Below are 19,228 nucleotides of genomic sequence, written 5' to 3'. Positions count from 1 at the left end.
CTTATTGAATGAGCAGTAACCTGTGTCTAAATCAAGAGAACTGCAAGGGGCCCCAACAGTTAGAGAAAAAAAGCTGTTAATACATTAATAATGATGTGGCAGATTTCCCCTTAAAAAAACTGTCCACTTCAATGCACATAACAAATTTCTGTTTTTCAAGTAATGTAGAACCTGACATAGATGAGACAAGAATTGCTGTCTTTTAAGCTAATCAACCTTAATTCCCTAATGGTCTTAAGTGCTACACAGTAACACCCTTGTCCTGTTTGTGGTGCTATTCATTGGGATGACCCTCTGTATGTCACTTTTCATTTTGGAGCAGGGCAGTCAAAGAGGTCATTGGCCTTCCTAGTGGGATGACAACCAGCTTCTTATACAGCCTAGGAATGCATTGATCTCTCCACGCCTCTCTTAAATTCTTGTCTACGCCCTCTATGTTATAGTAATAATAGTTTTCATTCTGCACAGTGATGTTCACACACATGTCGCAGAGAATGCTTTGATAAATTGATAAGATAGCTGCAGAATGTTGACAAATGTTTGAAGGTGTATTTGGCCTATCAGCTGCTGTCTATTGCTATCTCGCATTCCAACCAACATAACATCAGAAACAAGCTACTGTGGAATGTGTTAAAGATATCCCCAAAACCCCCGTTGTCGTCCTTAAATCATTGTTGAGTAAAAGTCAATGTGTTTTTTTAGCTGAATCATTGTTGACTTTTATTTGAAATTACAGAAATACGTCTTTTGCGGACTTGATCTTTGCATCTGGATCTTAACTGCTAATTTCCAAGCATTGCGTCTTTTCAAAGGGGTTGTGATCATTATAGGTTAAAGGTCAACTGAGTTACTGTCTTATTTAGTGTCCACAGGGAGGTGAGGTGGGGTCATCTGTGGAATCTGGGAGAATAGACTGTAAGTGTTGAATGACAGAGGCGGTATCAGTGAGGTTGTCTGACACAGCTAAAATACAGACAGATTGACTAAAGACTGGAGGCGAGTGACCTGAGTCTATCTGGCTTTATTGTGATCTATGGGGTCATAATGGAATTTCCTGAAATTGCTCCAGGGCCTGAGATAGATTAACCAAGCTGGGGAAGGTGTGTGCATTGAGAGAAGATGCATGTGTGGTAAATGTGGCTTCCATATTCTCTGGTATGCAAATATCTTCCATGGAGTCAGGAAGTGTTGAAACATGTTTTCTGGTCGACCGGGAACAAAATTGCTGTAACTTATGCACCAGATGGTCAAGGGTCTAGGGTTTTTCGAGATTTATGAGAATTTGGCCACGCTTAGATGTGTACGAGTTCATGTAATGACTATAAGTATATACGCCACGAATGTATTGTTCAGCCTCTGTATAAGGGAAATAATCTTTTACTCTCTCGCTCGCTCTCATCCAGAGTGAAGACTCGGATGAGGATGAACCCTGTGCCATCAGTGGCCGCTGGACCTTTCAGAGAGACAGCAAGCGCTGGTCCCGGATGGAGGAGCTGGAGGTTTTCTCCTCTTTGTACACAGATAGCGCGCAATTACCTCCAGCAAAGGACCAAGTATCCAAAAAAACCAAGCTGGCCCTATGCGAGGGAAACAGTTCGGAGAGTGTGCTGACTGATCTCAGTGAGCAGCCTGAAGTGGGCTCCATCCACAGCAGTGGTAGTGGCGGAAGAGCAGAGGAGAAGAGCCGTGACGCCATCCTCTATTTACCAAATGAAGCCATTCCCGTTGGAGCCACGCGTGCGAGCTCTGTAGCGAGCGTGTGTTCATCGTCAGGTACAGGCGGGTCAGTGTGTGCTAATGAGGACTCTCTGTCTGATGGGCTGCCACCATCACCCTTGGAGAGGCTCGGACAGTTCACCTTCGATCTGAAAATGGGAGAACTTGGAGGAAGTCTGGACCGTGGCGGTGGCAGTGATAAAAGCACACGTTCACGAGCCAAGAGCTTTCTAAAGAGGATGGAAAGTCTTCGTCTCCGCAGTGGCACCACTTCCAAGAGAAAGAAGAAAGGGAGCATCAGTGGTGGGAAGATTGAGATCAGCGGCCCTGTCATCAAAGAGGGTCTTGATGATGACAAGTTGAGGAGACTCAACTGTGTGGATATCCCAAGTATCAGCCTAAACCAGAACCTTAATCACCAACACCATTCAACTCAGACTATGACACTTAACAGGAATCGTTCTGTATCCTACTCTACTCAGACTAGCAACGGTAGCACTGGAAGCACTGGGAGCAGCCAATCAGAAGCCAGCAGTGGCAGTACAGTGAGCACACCGAGCCCAGTGACTCGCGCTCGTAGCCACAGCACCGCAGCGGGCTCCGGTAAGAGAGGGGGGATGTACTTGGAGGGTTTTGATCCCTTCAGCCTTCTCCAGCAAGCAGCCGATAGGCAACCATCACCAACGCCCAAATCGGCCCCACCTATCCCGTGTCAAGCAAATATTGATATGAGCATTGACGAGCAGAACCAAAGAAACAACCACAGAATTCAGGAGAATGGCAGCCAAGCAGAGGAAGAAGAAGACAACAAAGGCAGGCTCTTTTTCTATTTACCAGAAGGTCACAAGCCAGGCACTTTCCCCAAAGCGTTGCAAGATGGGGGTTCACGCAATAACAATGGTAATGATAATGGGAACTCTGTGATCCTAAGAGGACGGCAAAGTAGACGGCAGTGTCGGGTCTCTTCTGGCTCAGTGGACAGCCGCCTCAGTTTTTATGACAACGTCCCATACATAGAGCGAGATGAGGCTGTGGAGGGGGATGACCGAAAACTGGAGGAAGTGCTACAACATGTGAGCGGGCTGCAGCACTTCGTGAACGCCTGGTCCGAGGCTGTGGTGGCCGGTGAGGAGGAAGATGAAGAGGACGAGGAGGAAGAGGAAGGAGACTCTGATTCAGCGTTGGACTCTGCCTCACCATGCCCATCCTCTCCTCTGCAGAACCATCTAGAAGAGACCGAGAATGGAAGTGACCAAGACAGCACAGGGAACCCGCTGGGGGAGGGGGAGGAAGGGATGAGGGAGAGGAGGGATTCTGGTGTTGGAGCATCACTAACAAGAACCAGCAGGTCAGTCAACAACCTAGAATGTGACTTACCGTTGATTTTTAATATACAGTTTGTACAAACTATTAATGGTTCAGTGACAATTTTATCGGGGCAAAAAAAGCATACTTTTTGAATTTCTACAGATCTTCGCTTCTGTAAATCTGCAGACAATCTTTGCGTTCATTATTTGCGAATGGAAAAAGCATGTCATTGTTCAATAGAAAGACAAAGTCTACCAACACAAAGCGTATTCTATAGCCGGTGACAGCAAAGGCTAAACAGGAGACACGCTTAGACTGCTCTCCTTATGTAATTCTCTGGAATGCTGCCTGGTCTCCATGGGGACTGTTGCTGCTTTTCTAGGATTCCACTAACAGCCTTACATTTGGTGACAGGGGTTTTTCGACAAACTCTTGATTGATGTATACACAAATCCCTGTAATCCTTAAAACTGATCACTTGTTTGATAATACTGTAAGCACTGTGTGTCTGTGCGTGGCTGTAAGTCATGGCTTTAGTTTGAATGCAAAAGAACAAGCGTTACTGCTTTTTTTCCCAGCCGACATTATTCTTAACATCTGCCCTTCCTCTCTTTTTCCCCCTGTGCTCCAGGCCACAGAAACTCCGCTGGTTGAGCTTCCATAACTCCCATCGGCCCAGTTTGGCTTCTGCCCAGCTCCAGATTAGCTGCCAGTCTGTACTGCAGATGAATCTTCTTCAGAAACTCTCGCTGCTGCAGCTCACCGCTCTTCTGGAGAGGCACACCCCAACAAACAAACATGGCTTCAGCTGGTGAGTCGTCTGGATGAAACCATACAAAGGGAAGGTCACAGTATATCGAAGTGATGTAGAGTGAAGGCAGGCACGTAATGAAAATTGCAGTCCGGGTTTCAATCAATGCTTTCGTGTACCGTCTCCATCTCTGTTTCCTCCATCTGCAGGTCATTGTAAATTCTGTCGTCAGAGGTTAGGTTTCACATTCTTTTCCTAGACCTGTAATTGCTGGGAAGGGGGTTACATTGTCTTTTTCTCAAAGGGGCAATCATTGGCGTTCACACGCATGGTCTTACAAGAGCTGGAGGTTGGAAAGATCTGTCCTTAACAATTATCATCCACCTTTCCAACTCAATCGCGTTCATTCTCCTCACAATTGTCCAATTTCTTTGAAGTACACCGTTTTCTCTAGTCATCTGCATATAGTTTATTTTTTATTTTTTCATGTGACTTCCACCAAAATTTCATGGGGAAATCCACAGGCTAGCTATAGTCATAGGACTTAAGCAACTGCAGAAAAAACATATATTTTGACTTCAATTGGAAATGCCAGTCTAGCTTTAGAAACAATGCTCTACATTTTTTTCTCAATAAAGGATATGTAGAAAAGTTCTGTGAAGAAAATGGTCTCCTAAATTATGTTATTGTGTGTCGATTTTTTTCGAGCTTGAGGTCATTTCTTAGGACAGGAATAGAACTTCTGGGCTTTGCTCAAAGACAGAGGCCACTTGTTGGCAGCTGGAACCCTGCACATATTCAGAATTCCAAGTCAAGATCATAATTTGCTCCTTTTGCTATGTACTCCCAAAATGTGGTTCTCAGAATCAGTCTGAGGCTTCAAGGCGTCAACTCTGACAAAGAAGAGCTTGTTCCAATTCACATATAGCATTGCTATCTCAAACACTGACAACGTTCTTAAAAAGGTGCACATTCATAAATCTGTCGGGGCACTCTGATGATACTTTCCAGTGCTAGTGCTAAACCCAAGTACAGGGACACACAACAAAGGGAACAAACACACAGAGACAAATGGTACAAATAGTGTGAAGCGGTGGAATCATCCCCTTTTGTCACAGTACAGTACACCCCATCACGACCCCAAAAGCTACCTCCCCCAGTCTTCCTCGCCTTGTTTATCATCCGCTCTCGTAAACCCGGAGACGGGATTCTGCAGCCACTTGTCTTGCCTCCATTCTTGCCCATAAAATACTCTCACACACTCTTTGGAAGCCGGAGGTGTGGTCAAGTGTGTTCACATGGTGGTGCAGAGGTTTTCTTTAAAATGTCAACAGTGAAAAACACAAATGGATCGATATCACTAAATCGATTGAAGAGCTGATTGATTATAATGTCTCATTCTATTTGAAGATCATTTAAATGTTTTGTGAATAGAAATTGAATGATTGGATTGAATTTTAAACATCTGTACTTGTCACTAACTGATGAGTAACGGCAAGGATGCTAACTGGAGTCTTACGAGAATACTATGAGTCAGTCTCCATGTAACTTCCTCTGCATTTTATTCGTCCCCTCACGTTCTTCTCTTAACACCCCTTGTTGAAGGAGATTAGAAAAATAAATTACATAAAGACAAAGAGAACGCATAACACGCCTGTAGTGGATTGACATGTCTCATGGCCATTGTGTGGACTGGAGGGGCGCATTTTGGTTGAATTCCCAAGTTTACAACCTCATGGGATTCAAACTTCAGAGGTTCCACCTTACACTCGACTGGTCAACATATGAGCACTCATTTGCCTGTCAAAAGAGTAAATATTGATCAGCTGTTATTTGTGTGTCTTCTTGTTGCAGGGCTGTTCCCAAATTTATGAAGCGGATTAAGGTGCGCGACTACAAAGGCAGGAATGTGTTCGGTGTTCCGCTGCAAGTCATTGTCCAGCGCACTGGTCAGCCCCTCCCTCAAGGCATCCAGCAAGCTATGCGCTACTTGCGAAACCAGTGCTTAGACCAGGTAATGTGTCACAAACTTAACACACCGCAGATTCTTTCAATAATGTAGTCTGGTAGCTCAACCAATCTTTTTTTTTGTTTTAAAACAATTTCTTCTTGAAGAAGAGTTACATAATACACTGACTTTTGGGATAAAAAATGTTTCTTTACAAAGCGACATCAAGTGTGTTTCCAAACGTGTCCTGTGTTTTTCCATTCTGTCACACACTTATTGAGGCAGAGGGGCCCAGGGAAAGTCAGCTCATAGATGTTACATCACCACTCGCTTTCTGTTTAACTCAAAAACAATAAGAAAGATTAGGACTGTGTGTACGTTCAAAAATAGAGGATGAGGTGATCATGTGCCTTTGATGAGACACCTTGTGAGTAATTGTTTTAAGCTTGTACTGGACATTTTGCACCAACTCTTACAGTTCACTAATGAATTCCTTCCAAGCTAACACAGTTTCATGGACGCTTTTATTAAATAGATTTAACAAAACTTGTTGGCAGTACGCTTGAGATTTGTGGGATTTATAGGAATTTGTATTAGCCAACAGACGAACAGCACCAGAAAAGACATTTTTTGTTTGTTTTCTTTGTTGCCCAGAGTATTGTTGATATGCACTACAACGAGTAATATAGGGTTTAGGCTTCAAAACCTAGGCCGTACATTCCATAGGATGCATGACATAACTATTCCTGTATCCCTCTCTGTCCAGGTGGGTCTTTTCAGAAAGTCGGGAGTGAAGTCACGTATCCAGGCTCTGCGTCAGATGAATGAGGCCAGCGGGGCCGACGGGGGTGGGGTCAGCTATGAGGGCCAGTCTGCCTATGACGTTGCTGACATGCTCAAGCAGTACTTCCGAGATTTGCCCGAACCGCTGCTCACCAGCAAACTGTCCGAGACCTTTCTTCAGATCTATCAGTGTAAGAATACACACATTTGTCCAATCAGAGGTGTGTGTTGGGGAAAAGGGTGGGAAGGGAGTTATTTTAGTTATTTAAGTTTTATTTTATTATTCTCATTATGATCCCTTAAAGAGAACTTCAACTCAAACTCTGCTGTATGTTTGTGCTGGATACTACACAGGGAACTACAGTAGATCACACACATGCAGGCATGCAACAAAAGATCAGAATCAGAATCATCTTTATTTGCAGAGTATGTCAAAAACACACAAGGAATTTGTCTCCGGTGGTTGGAGCCAATTTGGTACGACAACAGACAGCCAACGTGTAGAAAAATTCATTTGAGACATAAAAACACACTACCAAGAGTTGTTGAGCAATGAAAGGTTACCGGTAATGTGGTAATGCTGATACAATGACAATTGTGCAAATGGTGCAGATACTTCTCAAGCACATGAGTGGCCATTCTTGGTCAACAACACATAAGCAAATAGTTCAGAGTGACAAGAGTACTACAGTGAGTGCACGAATAATGTAGCAGTGTCTCAAAGAGGTGTGCAAAATTAGCAGCACGTTACAATGGAATTGTAAGTCAACTGTTTAAGAAGTTAATGGCAGGAGGGAATAAGCTGTTGGAATGTCTGCTCGTTTTGGTTTGCATTGTTCGATAGCGCCTACCTGAGGGAAGGATGTGGAGGGTCAAAGTGAAAGGGGTGCGCAAACAGTGCTCCACCACTCTTGAGGTGGGGCTTTCTCAAGGGCACCTCAACAGTAGTCCGGAAGCAGAATAGCAGCCATTTTTTTCATGTTCAGCGGGACTCGAACTGTGAACCCTCCGTTTCCAAACCCTAAGTCCTTACAGCTGGGTTACTCCCACCCCCAAAAGTACAGTTTCTCTTTTCTTTTTTCTTTTTTTCCCTCAGCGCTGGAGGGCAAGAATTTCAACATTTAAAAGGCAAACAAACAAGCCGAGAACAGGAAATACCTATGGGATGACGTGCACTTTTACAGAATTGGTTCATGGCCCTTTCACTCTCTGAAGTCTTGTTACGTTATGATCATGATGGCAGCGTGAGGAAATGTTTGCATAAGGTGGAAGAGAACATGAAGCCATTCATACACACACACTTTTACATAATCCACTTATTCACTCATATCCCACTTAAACATGTTCCGTCCTCCCCAGTGTTCCCAGGTGCATGAAGTAGATAACGAAAGTTGACAGATGTTATTGGTGACATCTTTCTCTGCAGACATGCCCAAAGAGCTTCGCCTCCATGCCGCCCGTGCAGCTGTGCTGCTACTGCCCGATGAGCATCGCGAGGCGCTGCGGACACTGCTGTGCCTGCTGAGTGATGTGACAGCCAGCGTGGGGGAGAACCAGATGACGCCCACAAACCTGGCCGTCTGCCTGGCACCGTCTGTATTCCATCTCAACACGCTGAGGCGCAAGGAGAGCTCCTCACCAAGGTGTGTGTCCATCACTTATTTTATTTAAATCAATGGTTGGTATGGACAGTTACTGGCAGCTTACAGAAGATGTTTGCCATACCTTGCACAAACAGGTCATACTAAAGAAACAAAAGAACACGATAATGTACAGTAGATGGAGGGGCAAGAAAAGGAAAGAGCGCAGCTTGAGAGAGACATATCTGCTGGAGAAGTTACATAAATGTCTTGATCTCATTAAGAAACAGTTTGTTCAGGAGGTGTATGCAGCTTTTTTTTCCACAGGCCTCTGTCTCTTTGATGAATTCTGTTTTCTAATCTCATAGTGTCCACCTCTTCCTTCTCTCTGTTGTCCCATTCATCTTCCTCGCAGGGTGATGAACAGGAAGCAGACTCTGGGAAAGCCGGACCAGAGAGACCTGAACGAGAACCTGGCGGCGACCCACGGCCTGGCGCACATGATTCAGGAGTGCAGAAAACTCTTCCGGGTCAGTGTTAGTCAACAACCTAGCCTAATTTTAGTGTTTGAGAATAGATCCCCTCAAAAAGTACACTGTTCGATTTATAAGTAACTGACACAGTCCCTGCTGAAGAATTTATAATTGCCTATAAATGTCTCAAGAGGCCAACAAAGCACTACGTTTGTCTAAATAAAGCTCCTTAACTCATGTCAAAGTAGTTAGTTCCTTGGTACCAAAATGGAATAACGGATGATAGGTTAAAAAAATTAATTATCAGCAAACTGGTGAATCGTGAATATGTGTGGGAACACTGTACACGGGTTCAAGTCTGAAATGTTGCCTCGGATGTATCTGCTGAAAGCATGATGCCTCTTGCTAAAGATGAAATATTGTTAGCAAGTAGCTGCTATTCTGGTGTCTGTCCCATCAACAAACATTTGGTTACATAACCATTTGATCCAGTCCATGCTGTCTTTGACTTCAACACTGCTATGGTAACGCAAGATAAATATTCCCACCTCAGTGCAGTCCAGCAATAAGCAGAAATATCTCCGCCAATGTTGAGTGTCCACAAGGAGAGAGCTGTAGCGGATCAACGGGAAATAATCAGCCTGCTACACGATTACTAATCCAATTTCAGTCCCAAACCATGGCGCAGTCGCTGCCCACTGACACGCAACAGCACACGCTAAAGGGGCGACATGCTGTGGGTCATTAGGGGTGAGCGCTTAATCAGATTGTGGGAGAGCTTCCTGTCATGGTCGTATCCCACAGTCACTAACAGAGTTACCTCGCAAATAATTGGTCTTTAATTGAATTTCTGTTTGCCAGTCAAGGCTCATAAAAGGAGTCTGTAATTGACAATAATTTGTTTTCAATTCTGCAAACCCTTTGTTATGGAATGAATAATGCTTCTTTTAGTTTTTTTTAAATACAGTCAGTTAACCCTGAAAAATGTCAGACTGTGAAGGGACGATAAAGTGATAAGATGAAACATAAAGAGGACATGGCATGTTTTCAAGTTACTCTGTTTTTCAGTATCGTTATCCTCCTCCATGCTTGATTCCGTTTCCTACGACATAAGTAAAGTGCTGTTTTCTGGCGAGGCCTGGCTTCTCATCTGTAACTGTAATTTGTAATCTACCAGACCTTGAGCGTGCGAAAACCATCAATTTACTGCTTGTAAAATTGGCCCTAAAAGTATCGAGCCCTATTAGTAAAGGTCTTAAAAATGTATTGCCTTTTGGCGAGATTTGCAGATAACGATCACGTGTGCAACTTTTGGTTATGTAATCTCGTAACACATCCTTCATCTTGCAGGCCATAATTGTACTGACTGTTACCTCAGTGATGAGTGTTGCGCTACACTCGTAAATCAGTGAGTGTGCATGAGCTCTGGTTTAAGTCACGTTCTCAGGAATGAAAACAAAACATCTCTGCTGTGTTTCAGTGGAAGTAGAATTTAAAATATAGATGCATAAAGCATTAGGTACACCTGCACACATCTAATGACAACCAGTTCAAGAGCTGTATCAGAAATGTCTGAAGTGGACATGAAAAGTCATAGAAACCCACAATGTATCCCACTGGACATCATCCAGTTATTTACAATATACATATATACTGTTAACGCAGCAAACATAGCCAGCGGATCAGAATATAATTATACAATGCACTCACTGGACAATATTAGGTACACTTACGCAATCTAATGCTAAAGTTTATCAGAAATTCTGCCTTTACAAATACTAATGGTCAGTTTGATTGACACTGTTATTGAGGTATTAATTAAACAATATGTTTATTATTGTCGTGGTGGACTGAATCATACTGCGAGGTGAGTCTATTATTTTGGTGACCTACTGTAATTTCTCGTGTATAATGCGCATTTCCCCCCCCCCCCCCCCCAAAAAAATGTCAAAAGTCAATGGTGCGCATTATACATGGGTATAGGTATAGTAAAATAAAAAATAACTTTCCCATTTTGTAAATGTATGCCATTTTGTAAATGTATGCCGCCATCCAGAGGTTATGAAAAGGCTGTACACTTTAATTCCAATATGCCACCGCCACCGCATAATATGTGCAGTTGTGCTCATAAGTTTACATACCATGGCAGAATTTGTGAAATATTGTTTTTTTAAATACGACTGATGACTGAACAACAACCATCATTAATATATTTATGGTTATGTTTTGTTTGATGATAATGCTTTTCTGAAATGCTTGACAGTTTAATTTGAATCCCATTAAAATAAAATTAAATGTGTTTCACCTGGCCCTTCATGTTTTCTTTAAAGAATTGTATCCATCTTACAAATTCTGCCTGGGTAATCAAACATATGAGCACAACGGTCTGTTTTCTCGTTTACTAAATAAAAGTAGGGCTGTGAATTTCAAAACAAGAGCAAGTAAATAAAAAGTATTACGTGTTCAAATAAAGTGCTTAACTTCAGAATAATTATTTGAAAAAACTAACAAAATACAAATAATACTTCATGTTTTGATCATAGGGGTAGAAGCAAATTCATGCATTGTAAAAATGCATTATACATAGGGAGAAGGGTTTTCCAGAATTTTGAGGTCAACTTTGGGGGTGCGTGTTATTCATTGCTGCGCATTATACACGAGAAATTACGGTACATTATCTGACTCCCATTGATTCACATTTAACCTAGATAGATCTATGTAGATTGAAACGTTTTGTTGCTATTTATAGGGCGAGGAACAATAGTTGGTAATGTTAAATTGTATCCCACACGTTACAGAAATTCACTGTGCACATATTTTTATTAATGGACTTTCCATATAGAATATAGGTGATATGTATGTAGTCTATACTAAACATGTATGTTAATAAAAATATGTGACTTTCCTAACACAATGGCAGACGAACCATGTGATTAATGTTATAGTTGTACTGCACACACTGCACACACTGTCATCATTGTGTCTATAAGTATTCTGAATGTAGAAAAGTTAGTAAGTTGAGGAAATGCCAAATACAATATACAATACAATATACAGCCATCCATTTTCTATAGCTCTTGTCCTCATTAGGGTCACAAGTGATCTGGAGCCCAACTCAGCAGATTTTGGGTGAGAGCGGGGTACACCCCAGACCATTCATACTCATATTCACGCCTATAGACACTTTAGTCTTTAATGAACCTAACATTCATATTTTTGGAATGCGGGAGGAAGATGGAGTACCCCCAGAAAACCCACACCAGCATGGGGATATTATGCAAACACACAGAAACGTCAGAGCCAAGATTTGAACCCCGAACCTGAGAACTGTGCTGCAATACAATATACAATCAAATACTGTTATACAATGATTTCCCAGGGTAGTATTTCATTAAATGCCCTTCACAGTTGAGGTCAAGCTAAGAAACCAAGTGCACCACAGTGAAGATCACATGCAACTGAATTTAAATTCCCTCCTGTCCTCCTGCAGATCCCCGAGGAGATGAGACGCTGTAGGAACTCATATGTGGAGCAGGCCTTGCTACCGCGACCCTTGGAGGAGCTGTTGGGTAGCGACGGCGGACGAGGAGGATACCGCTCCTACCTGCGTGACGGTCTTGACGCTCTCCTCAAGGAAGCCAAGGACAAGTTTAAAGGTTACGACAGTTTCTCTACCCCCGAGCAAGCTGAGCTGGCCTATCGGAAGGTAATTCATCACGTCAAACGCTTTGCTCATACTCATATAAGTATGTGCCTTGTGGGAATGGCTCCAACCTCCGCAAACTATAGACGAATGAGCTATTAAAAAAAAGGATTGGCGGTCAGTCAGCAAGTCTCCTGAGTGTAAACAGTCCGTCAAAGTGTCTTCCCTGCTTTCTCTGTTTCCTGTCCCGCCTTCCCCTCTGTCCTTGTTCTCTAAATATCTTGTGGAAAAGCTACAGTTCAAGTTTCCTGTACTGAGAAACGCATCCGTGTGAAACTAGCGTGGCCCTTGGCTTCTCATTCCTCTCTCCAGCACTGGAAAGTGTCCCACTATGACATCAGCTTGTCTCACACACACACACACACACATGCACACACACTATTCTCCCAGGGTAACATTTCCCATGTTTAGTGTGGAGGGGTTATCTCAAAGTCACAAGGCTTCAGGATTCAAAGTGTCATCTTTATCATCTGATGGTAGGAGGAAGCAACTGACTTGGCTGGAGGCTGCCCAGAACACAAGCAGGTTGTTGTGCCTGAACGCATCACTCAATAAATCAATAAATCTGTATGACAGATGACACCACATTCACATGCATAAGACATTAAAACGTCCAACAAAAAACTAACTCGACTGCTCGACACATCTGCTTCACAGTTCTGAGGACCTGGGTTCAAATCAAGTTGCCTGTGTGGAGTTTGCATGTTCTCCCCGCGCCTCCTGTGTGGGTTTTCCCTTGGTACTCCGGTTTCCTCCCACATTCCATAAACATGCATGGGAGGTTAACTGAAGACTCTAAATTGTCCATAGGTGTGAATGTGAGGGCAAATGGTTGTTTGTCTACATGTGCCCTACAATGGGCTGGCGACCAGTTCAGGGTGTACCCTCCCTTCTCGCCCAGAGTCAGCTGGGAAAGCCCCCAGCTCGCCCGCGACCCTAGTGAGGATAAGCGGTATGGAAAATGGATGAATGGATCTACAGTGGGTATGGAAAGTTTTTCAGACCCCCTTACTCACTCTTTTTTTATATTGTAGCAATTTGCTAAAATCATTTAAGTAATTTTTTTTCCACATTAATGTACACACAGCACCCCATATTGACAGAAAACGGAATTGTTGAAATCTTTGCAGATTTATTAAAAAAGAAAAACTGAAATATCACACAGCCATAAGTATTCAGATCCTTTGCTCAGTATTTACTAGAAGCACCCTTTTGAGCTAATACAGCCATGAGTCTTTTTGGGAATGAAGTTTTTCACACCTGGATTTTGGGATCCTCTGCCATTCCTCCTTGCAGATCCTCTCCTGTTCTATCAGGTTGGATGGTGAACATTGGTGGACAGCCATTTTCAGGTCTTTCCAGAGATGCTCAGTTGGGTTTAAGTCAGGGCTTTCATGTGTCTTGCACTGAGGAGAGGCTTCCGTCGGGCCACTCTGCCATACAGCCCGGACTGGTGGAGAGCTGCAGTGATTATTGACTTTCCAGAACTTTCTCCCATCTCCCGACTGCATCTCTGGAGCTCAGCCACAGTGATCTTTGGGTTCTTCTTTACCTCTCTCACCAAGGCTCTTCACCCCCGATTGCTCAGTTTGGCCGGACAGCTGGCTCTAGGCAGCTCTGGTCGTCCCAAAGGTCTTCCATTTAAGGATTATGGAGGCCACTGTGCTTTTAGGAACCTTAAGTGCAGCATAAATATTTTTTTAACCTTGGCCAGATCTGTGCCTTGCCACAATTCTGTTTCTGAGCTCTTCGGGCAGTTCCTTTGACCTCATGATTCTCATTTGCTCTGACATCCACTGTGAGCTGTAAGCTCTGATATAGACGGGTGTGGCTTTTCTAATCAAGTCCAATCAGTATAATCAAACACAGCTGGACTCCAATGAAGGTGTAGAACCATTTTAAGGATGATCAGAAGAAATGGACAGCACCCGAGTTAAATATGAGTGTCACAGCAAAGGGTCTTAATACCTATGGCTGTGTGATATTTCAGTTTTTCTTTTTTAATGAAATCTGCAAAAATGTCAACAATTCAGTTTTTTATCTGTCAATATGGGGTGCTATGTGTAATGAGGAAAACAATTAAATTATATGATTTTAACAAATGGCTGCAGTATAACATCCATCCATTATCTGAGCCACTTATCCTCACAAGGGTCACGGGAGTGCTGGAGCCTATCCCAGCTATCATCGGGCAGGAGGCGGGGTACAGCCTGAACTGGTTGCCAGCCAATCGCAGGGCACATACAGACAAACAACCATTCACACTCACATTCACACCTACGGGCAATTTAGAGTCTTCAATTAACCTACCATGCATGTTTTTGGGACGTGGGAGGAAACCGGAGTGCCCGGAGAAAACCCAAGCAGGCACTGGGAGAACATGCAAACTCCACACAGGCGGTGCCGGGGACCGAACCCCGGTCCTCAGAACTGTGACGCAGAGGCTCTAACCAGTCGTCCACCGTGCCGCCTGCAGTATAGCAAAGAGTGAAAAATTTAAGGCTGGTCTGAAAACTTTCCGTACCCGCTGTATATTCTTAAAGACACGCCTCTTAATCAATGAATTCATCAAGCAGGAGCAATCAGGCCCTTTGCATGGTTGGTGGATTTCGAGGTGGAAGAATCTAATCAAACATGTTTGGGATGGACCAGAGCCGAGATTGGGAAGCAGCAGGCCCTCTCGCAGGTCCAACATCAACAAATGTTGTTCTGGTTGAATGGACAAAAATTCCCACAGACGCACTCCAACATCTTGTAGAAAGTCTTCCCAGAAGAGTGGGAGTCTTGATTAGTTTGATCTGTTTTTCACATTTCATTCAGTTTATTTTTATTTGCAGAACACCAAATCACTTCACAGTTTCTGTTATCTTTTCATTTTGTGATCGCAGCATTTTTTTCACCACAAGCAGATTTAGGAATACATTCCTGAATCATGAAATTCTCAAATAGTGAGTGGCCTTCTACTCCAATAGACACTCTGCCTAAAAGGCACAGTGTTAAAAATGAGAATTCAACAATATGTTTTGGGGAGGTGATTAGTTCCGCCCAGTCTGCCTCTGTCCAGTGCGCTTTGGTTCTTACCATTTCTATATTTCATGTTCTAATCTATTCATTTCATGCGTTTATTTTAAGTCTGACTTGGCATACAAATTCATATCAATAAATGTTAATAGTGCGTCATGTAGTTCGGTAATTCAAATGAAATGGTACACAGATTCCCTAAACAGAGTATAATATTTCTTTCTTAAATTTTTTACCGTTTTGACGTCTATATAATTTGTGAATTTTGTGTTTTCTTTCTATCTCAAGAAATTTGAATATTACAAAGGAAAAAAATCTGAGCTATTTATGTTGATGTTTCATTCATCTATGATATATTCTCTTTTTGACTTGACCTTCTGAAATAAACCTTTCCATGATATTCTAATGAATTAAGATGCACCTGTATTTGGTATGATTGTTTGTTGACAAAATGATCCCCGAGCCATCCCTTAAAATTCCAAAAAGAGTTTCAAACAGACTTTGATAGTGAGCACTTACTGTTGTTTCCTTCAGGTACATGACGGCTTCCCACTGAGGCTGTGGAAGGTGACCGTGGAGGTGCCTGCAGCTCCAGAGGAGGTGCTGACCCGGCTGCTGAGGGAGCAGGTGCGCTGGGATGAGGACCTGTACGAGAGCCGTGTGGTGGAAAGCCTGGACGAGAGGACTGAGGTGTACCAGTACGTTCGGAACACCATGGCTCCTCATCCCATGAGGGACCACCTGGTGCTCAGGTACATATCTCTCAATCTTGACCCCCTCCCAGCTGTGACACTTGTGGTCTAAACTTTGTTTGTTTTTCACTAGAACATGGATAACAGATTTGCCAAAGGGGGCGTGTGCGCTGGTGTCTACATCAGTGGATCACGGTGCGGCACCCGTGGTGGGTGTGCGCGTCAACGTTCTCCTCTCACGCTACTTTATCGAACCCTGGGGAGCCAACAAGTCCCGGCTCACGCACATTTCCAGAATTGACTGCAGGTCAGTGGTTTTTTTTATTTCACTTGGACGAAAGAAAAAATAGAAATAGAATAATTGCAGTGGCAAACTCGCCTCGTCATTTTTATTCACACACATACAAACACTCAACCAAACCAGTTGCTCCTCCATTTATGTGCGTCAACGGTGCAAGCTTTTTGATTGGCTATCACGGCATCCGTGGCTCGGCCCAAGATTTGTGAATGGAAATATGTTTAACATTTGCTCTTGTCAGCCCCGATCCTTTTCCTAGCAGATCAGGGAGGAAAAATCCCTCTTAACAACACCTCATACCACAGGATAATCACTCAGAAAAATCTTTCAGAGACATCCGTTAATCAGCCCTTTGCTGACTTTAATTAGAATGTGCGATGTGTTATCAGTATGTTTATGGCTCGCTTGAAAGGATGGAAATTTGATAAAGTTTTGTAATTGATATGGAATAAAAACTCCTGTTTCCATGGCAGTGTTGTTTTGAGCAGATTATTGCTGCCAGGATGATTTGCCATAGCATGGATGTATCTCAACTTTCCATACGTGACCTCATGTTGTTGCAACCGAGTAGTGGACTACATTTTGTCTGAAATGATTGAAAACAAATACAACTACTAAGAACAATAGACACAATTCTTAACCATAAATTAATCAACCAACTGAATGTTTGTTTTATGATTTACTAACAAAGGTTACCTTCTTTTTGCACTTGTGTGACAGCTCAGAATGATAAAAGATTACTTTTTTTAAATTGCCTGCAGAGTAAATAAAGGTTTTATGATTGAAATGACAACATTTTACAAGTTTACCAGCATCACGGAACAGGTTTTGTTCAACTTTGGAGGTTTCACTGCTCTTGTATTTTGCATCCCTAATCCCTAACCCCTATGTCGTTACCACTCCAACACATGCGGATTTATAGTGTGTGACATGATCAATCTTTTGTGACCACTTGCAAATGACAGTACCGCTTCAGGATGGGATTTGGCTAACGATCAGAAGAAACTGCGGTGTGAACAAGGCCTTGTTGAATAACACTTGAGTGCCACGTGTTGACACGCTCTGTTGTCTGTTTACACAGAGGTCGCTTCCCGGAGTGGTACAACAAATTGCACGGACACTTGTGTGCTGCCGAAGCGACGCGGATTCGTGACTCCTTCACGTTGTCCGTGGACAAATGAGACTGACTTCTCGATGTCAATCCAAGAGTGAGGAAGACCTTCCATAAACACAAAACACAGGAAGAACCTTGGCTCCTGGATTTGAAGGACTTTTTTAAAAAACATATTATTGATGTTACTATATAAAATGCCCTCTGGTCCTGCCATCCAAATATGTGGGCCAAAGAACATTGATGAGATGGGATGTGAGGCTTAATCCAACGAGTGCTATTGCTTCTGAGAAGCAAAGGTGACTGCATGTCCAACCAATAGTTAAGACCAACAGACTGAAGTGTACAGTGCTGCGAAAAAGCCTTCTCAAATTCTTATATTTTTGCATAGTTTCCCCACTTTCATGCCGTTCATGCTGGAAAACCCTCCATTTTTGCTTAATTCATACAATTCTGCAAGCAAGAGTGGGCCAAAATATAGCCATAGAGATTACAGAAAACACTTGATTTCAATTGTTGCTGCTGAGGATGGCCCAACCAGTTATTAGGTTTCGGGGGCCATTACTTTTTCACACAGGGCCAGCTAACTTTGAATAGTTTTTTTTTTCTTTAATAAATGAAATCTCCATTTAAAAACAGCATTTTAAATTCACTCGGGTTATATTTGTTTGATGATCTTAAACAAAGTGGGGAAACGATGCAAAAATAAGAATTTGAGAAGGGGGCCAATACTTTTTCACTGCACCGTGCATACGCTAACTACGCTATCCTCACTTAATATTAATACTTTCTGTCTTGTCTTACGTCCGTCCCTTTTTTTTGGTTTGTTTCTTTCTCTGTTACAACGCGTGGGAGGAAGCGCATACAATATTTATGATGTTGTGCGGATTGATGAGTGCATGGCTGAAGAAAGACGTGAATGTGCTGGCCCGGATAGAGGTGACATGTGGGATGGAGAGGAGAGAATACGAAGCGGTGGCTGGCTCACCAAAAGCAGCAGGAGAGCACCATGACACCTTCCTGAACGTTCCATTACAAGGAATGATTAGTGTTGAAGACTAATAGACAAAAACGGACCAAATCTGAGAAAAAGTACCCTCTTATCTTTGCAGACTTTTCCACAACACAAACTTAGTTGTGCTTTGTACACCCACAAACGTGATTTCTGAGAATGTTGACTGTCATAGTGCATGAAAACACAACACGTTCATCGTAGGAAAGAAATGGGAAAAGAAAAGGTCCTTTTATAAAGGTGGGGATTTTACAGGTTTTACTGTAAAGATGAGGGCAGATTGCATGTTAGTGTGCTTTTTGAAAAAAGGAAGAGAAGCTTCTCTCTGTGTAGTTGTTCACTTGTTTTAACACCGCTGTCTGCATACTTCACTTAAGCCAATGTCCATATCTTTAATGTAACCGTGTCTCTATACCAAATAATAACACGACAATGAACGTTAATTTAAAACAAATATATTTATACCTCAGATATATGTTTGTTTTGTATCGTTTTGTTGTATTGTAAATGTTACGCTCTGTTATGGAAATGAAAAAAATATCCTTTATCTTTTTTATTAATATTATTTCTGTACAGTTTAATCAAAGTGCACTATTAAATGTATTAAAATAAACATTTTGGTCATATGTCATAGGTCTGATGTAATATCAGGTGTACTGGGAGGCCACACCACAAATAATTCCTCATAAACTCTTCACTAATTTGTTTGCTTGTTCTGATCCAGAAGTGGATTACTGTTATCGCCACATTCAACTATGCCAGTTAAGCCCCGATTGAGCCAGCAAGGAACTGAGGGGAGTCTGGTACCGGCCACTGCCTTTTTCTAGATGCT

The 19,228-nt window shown here is 42.7% G+C and overlaps 1 protein-coding gene across 3 annotated transcripts in view; it reads left to right on the top strand.

Moving 5' to 3' along the window:
* The window catches only part of dlc1 (DLC1 Rho GTPase activating protein), a 107,480-nt gene extending 88,453 nt beyond the window's left edge, over positions 1-19,027 (top strand). For all 3 annotated transcript variants that reach the window (XM_061772246.1, XM_061772247.1, XM_061772248.1), the window contains 10 exons: positions 1,404-3,064; positions 3,656-3,835; positions 5,630-5,789; positions 6,490-6,697; positions 7,933-8,149; positions 8,502-8,616; positions 12,050-12,265; positions 15,818-16,035; positions 16,109-16,282; positions 17,355-19,027. In XM_061772246.1, coding sequence (XP_061628230.1) covers positions 1,404-3,064; positions 3,656-3,835; positions 5,630-5,789; positions 6,490-6,697; positions 7,933-8,149; positions 8,502-8,616; positions 12,050-12,265; positions 15,818-16,035; positions 16,109-16,282; positions 17,355-17,454 — 3,249 coding nt within the window. In that variant the 3' untranslated portion in view covers positions 17,455-19,027. The remainder of the gene's footprint in view (positions 1-1,403; positions 3,065-3,655; positions 3,836-5,629; positions 5,790-6,489; positions 6,698-7,932; positions 8,150-8,501; positions 8,617-12,049; positions 12,266-15,817; positions 16,036-16,108; positions 16,283-17,354) is intronic.
* Positions 19,028-19,228: the final 201 nt, after the last annotated feature.

The sequence above is a fragment of the Phyllopteryx taeniolatus genome, chromosome 4 (assembly GCF_024500385.1).
Source record: "Phyllopteryx taeniolatus isolate TA_2022b chromosome 4, UOR_Ptae_1.2, whole genome shotgun sequence".
NCBI lineage: Eukaryota > Metazoa > Chordata > Actinopteri > Syngnathiformes > Syngnathidae > Phyllopteryx > Phyllopteryx taeniolatus.
Note: the sequence above shows the minus strand (reverse complement) of the source record. Positions and strands in the feature narration are given on the sequence as shown.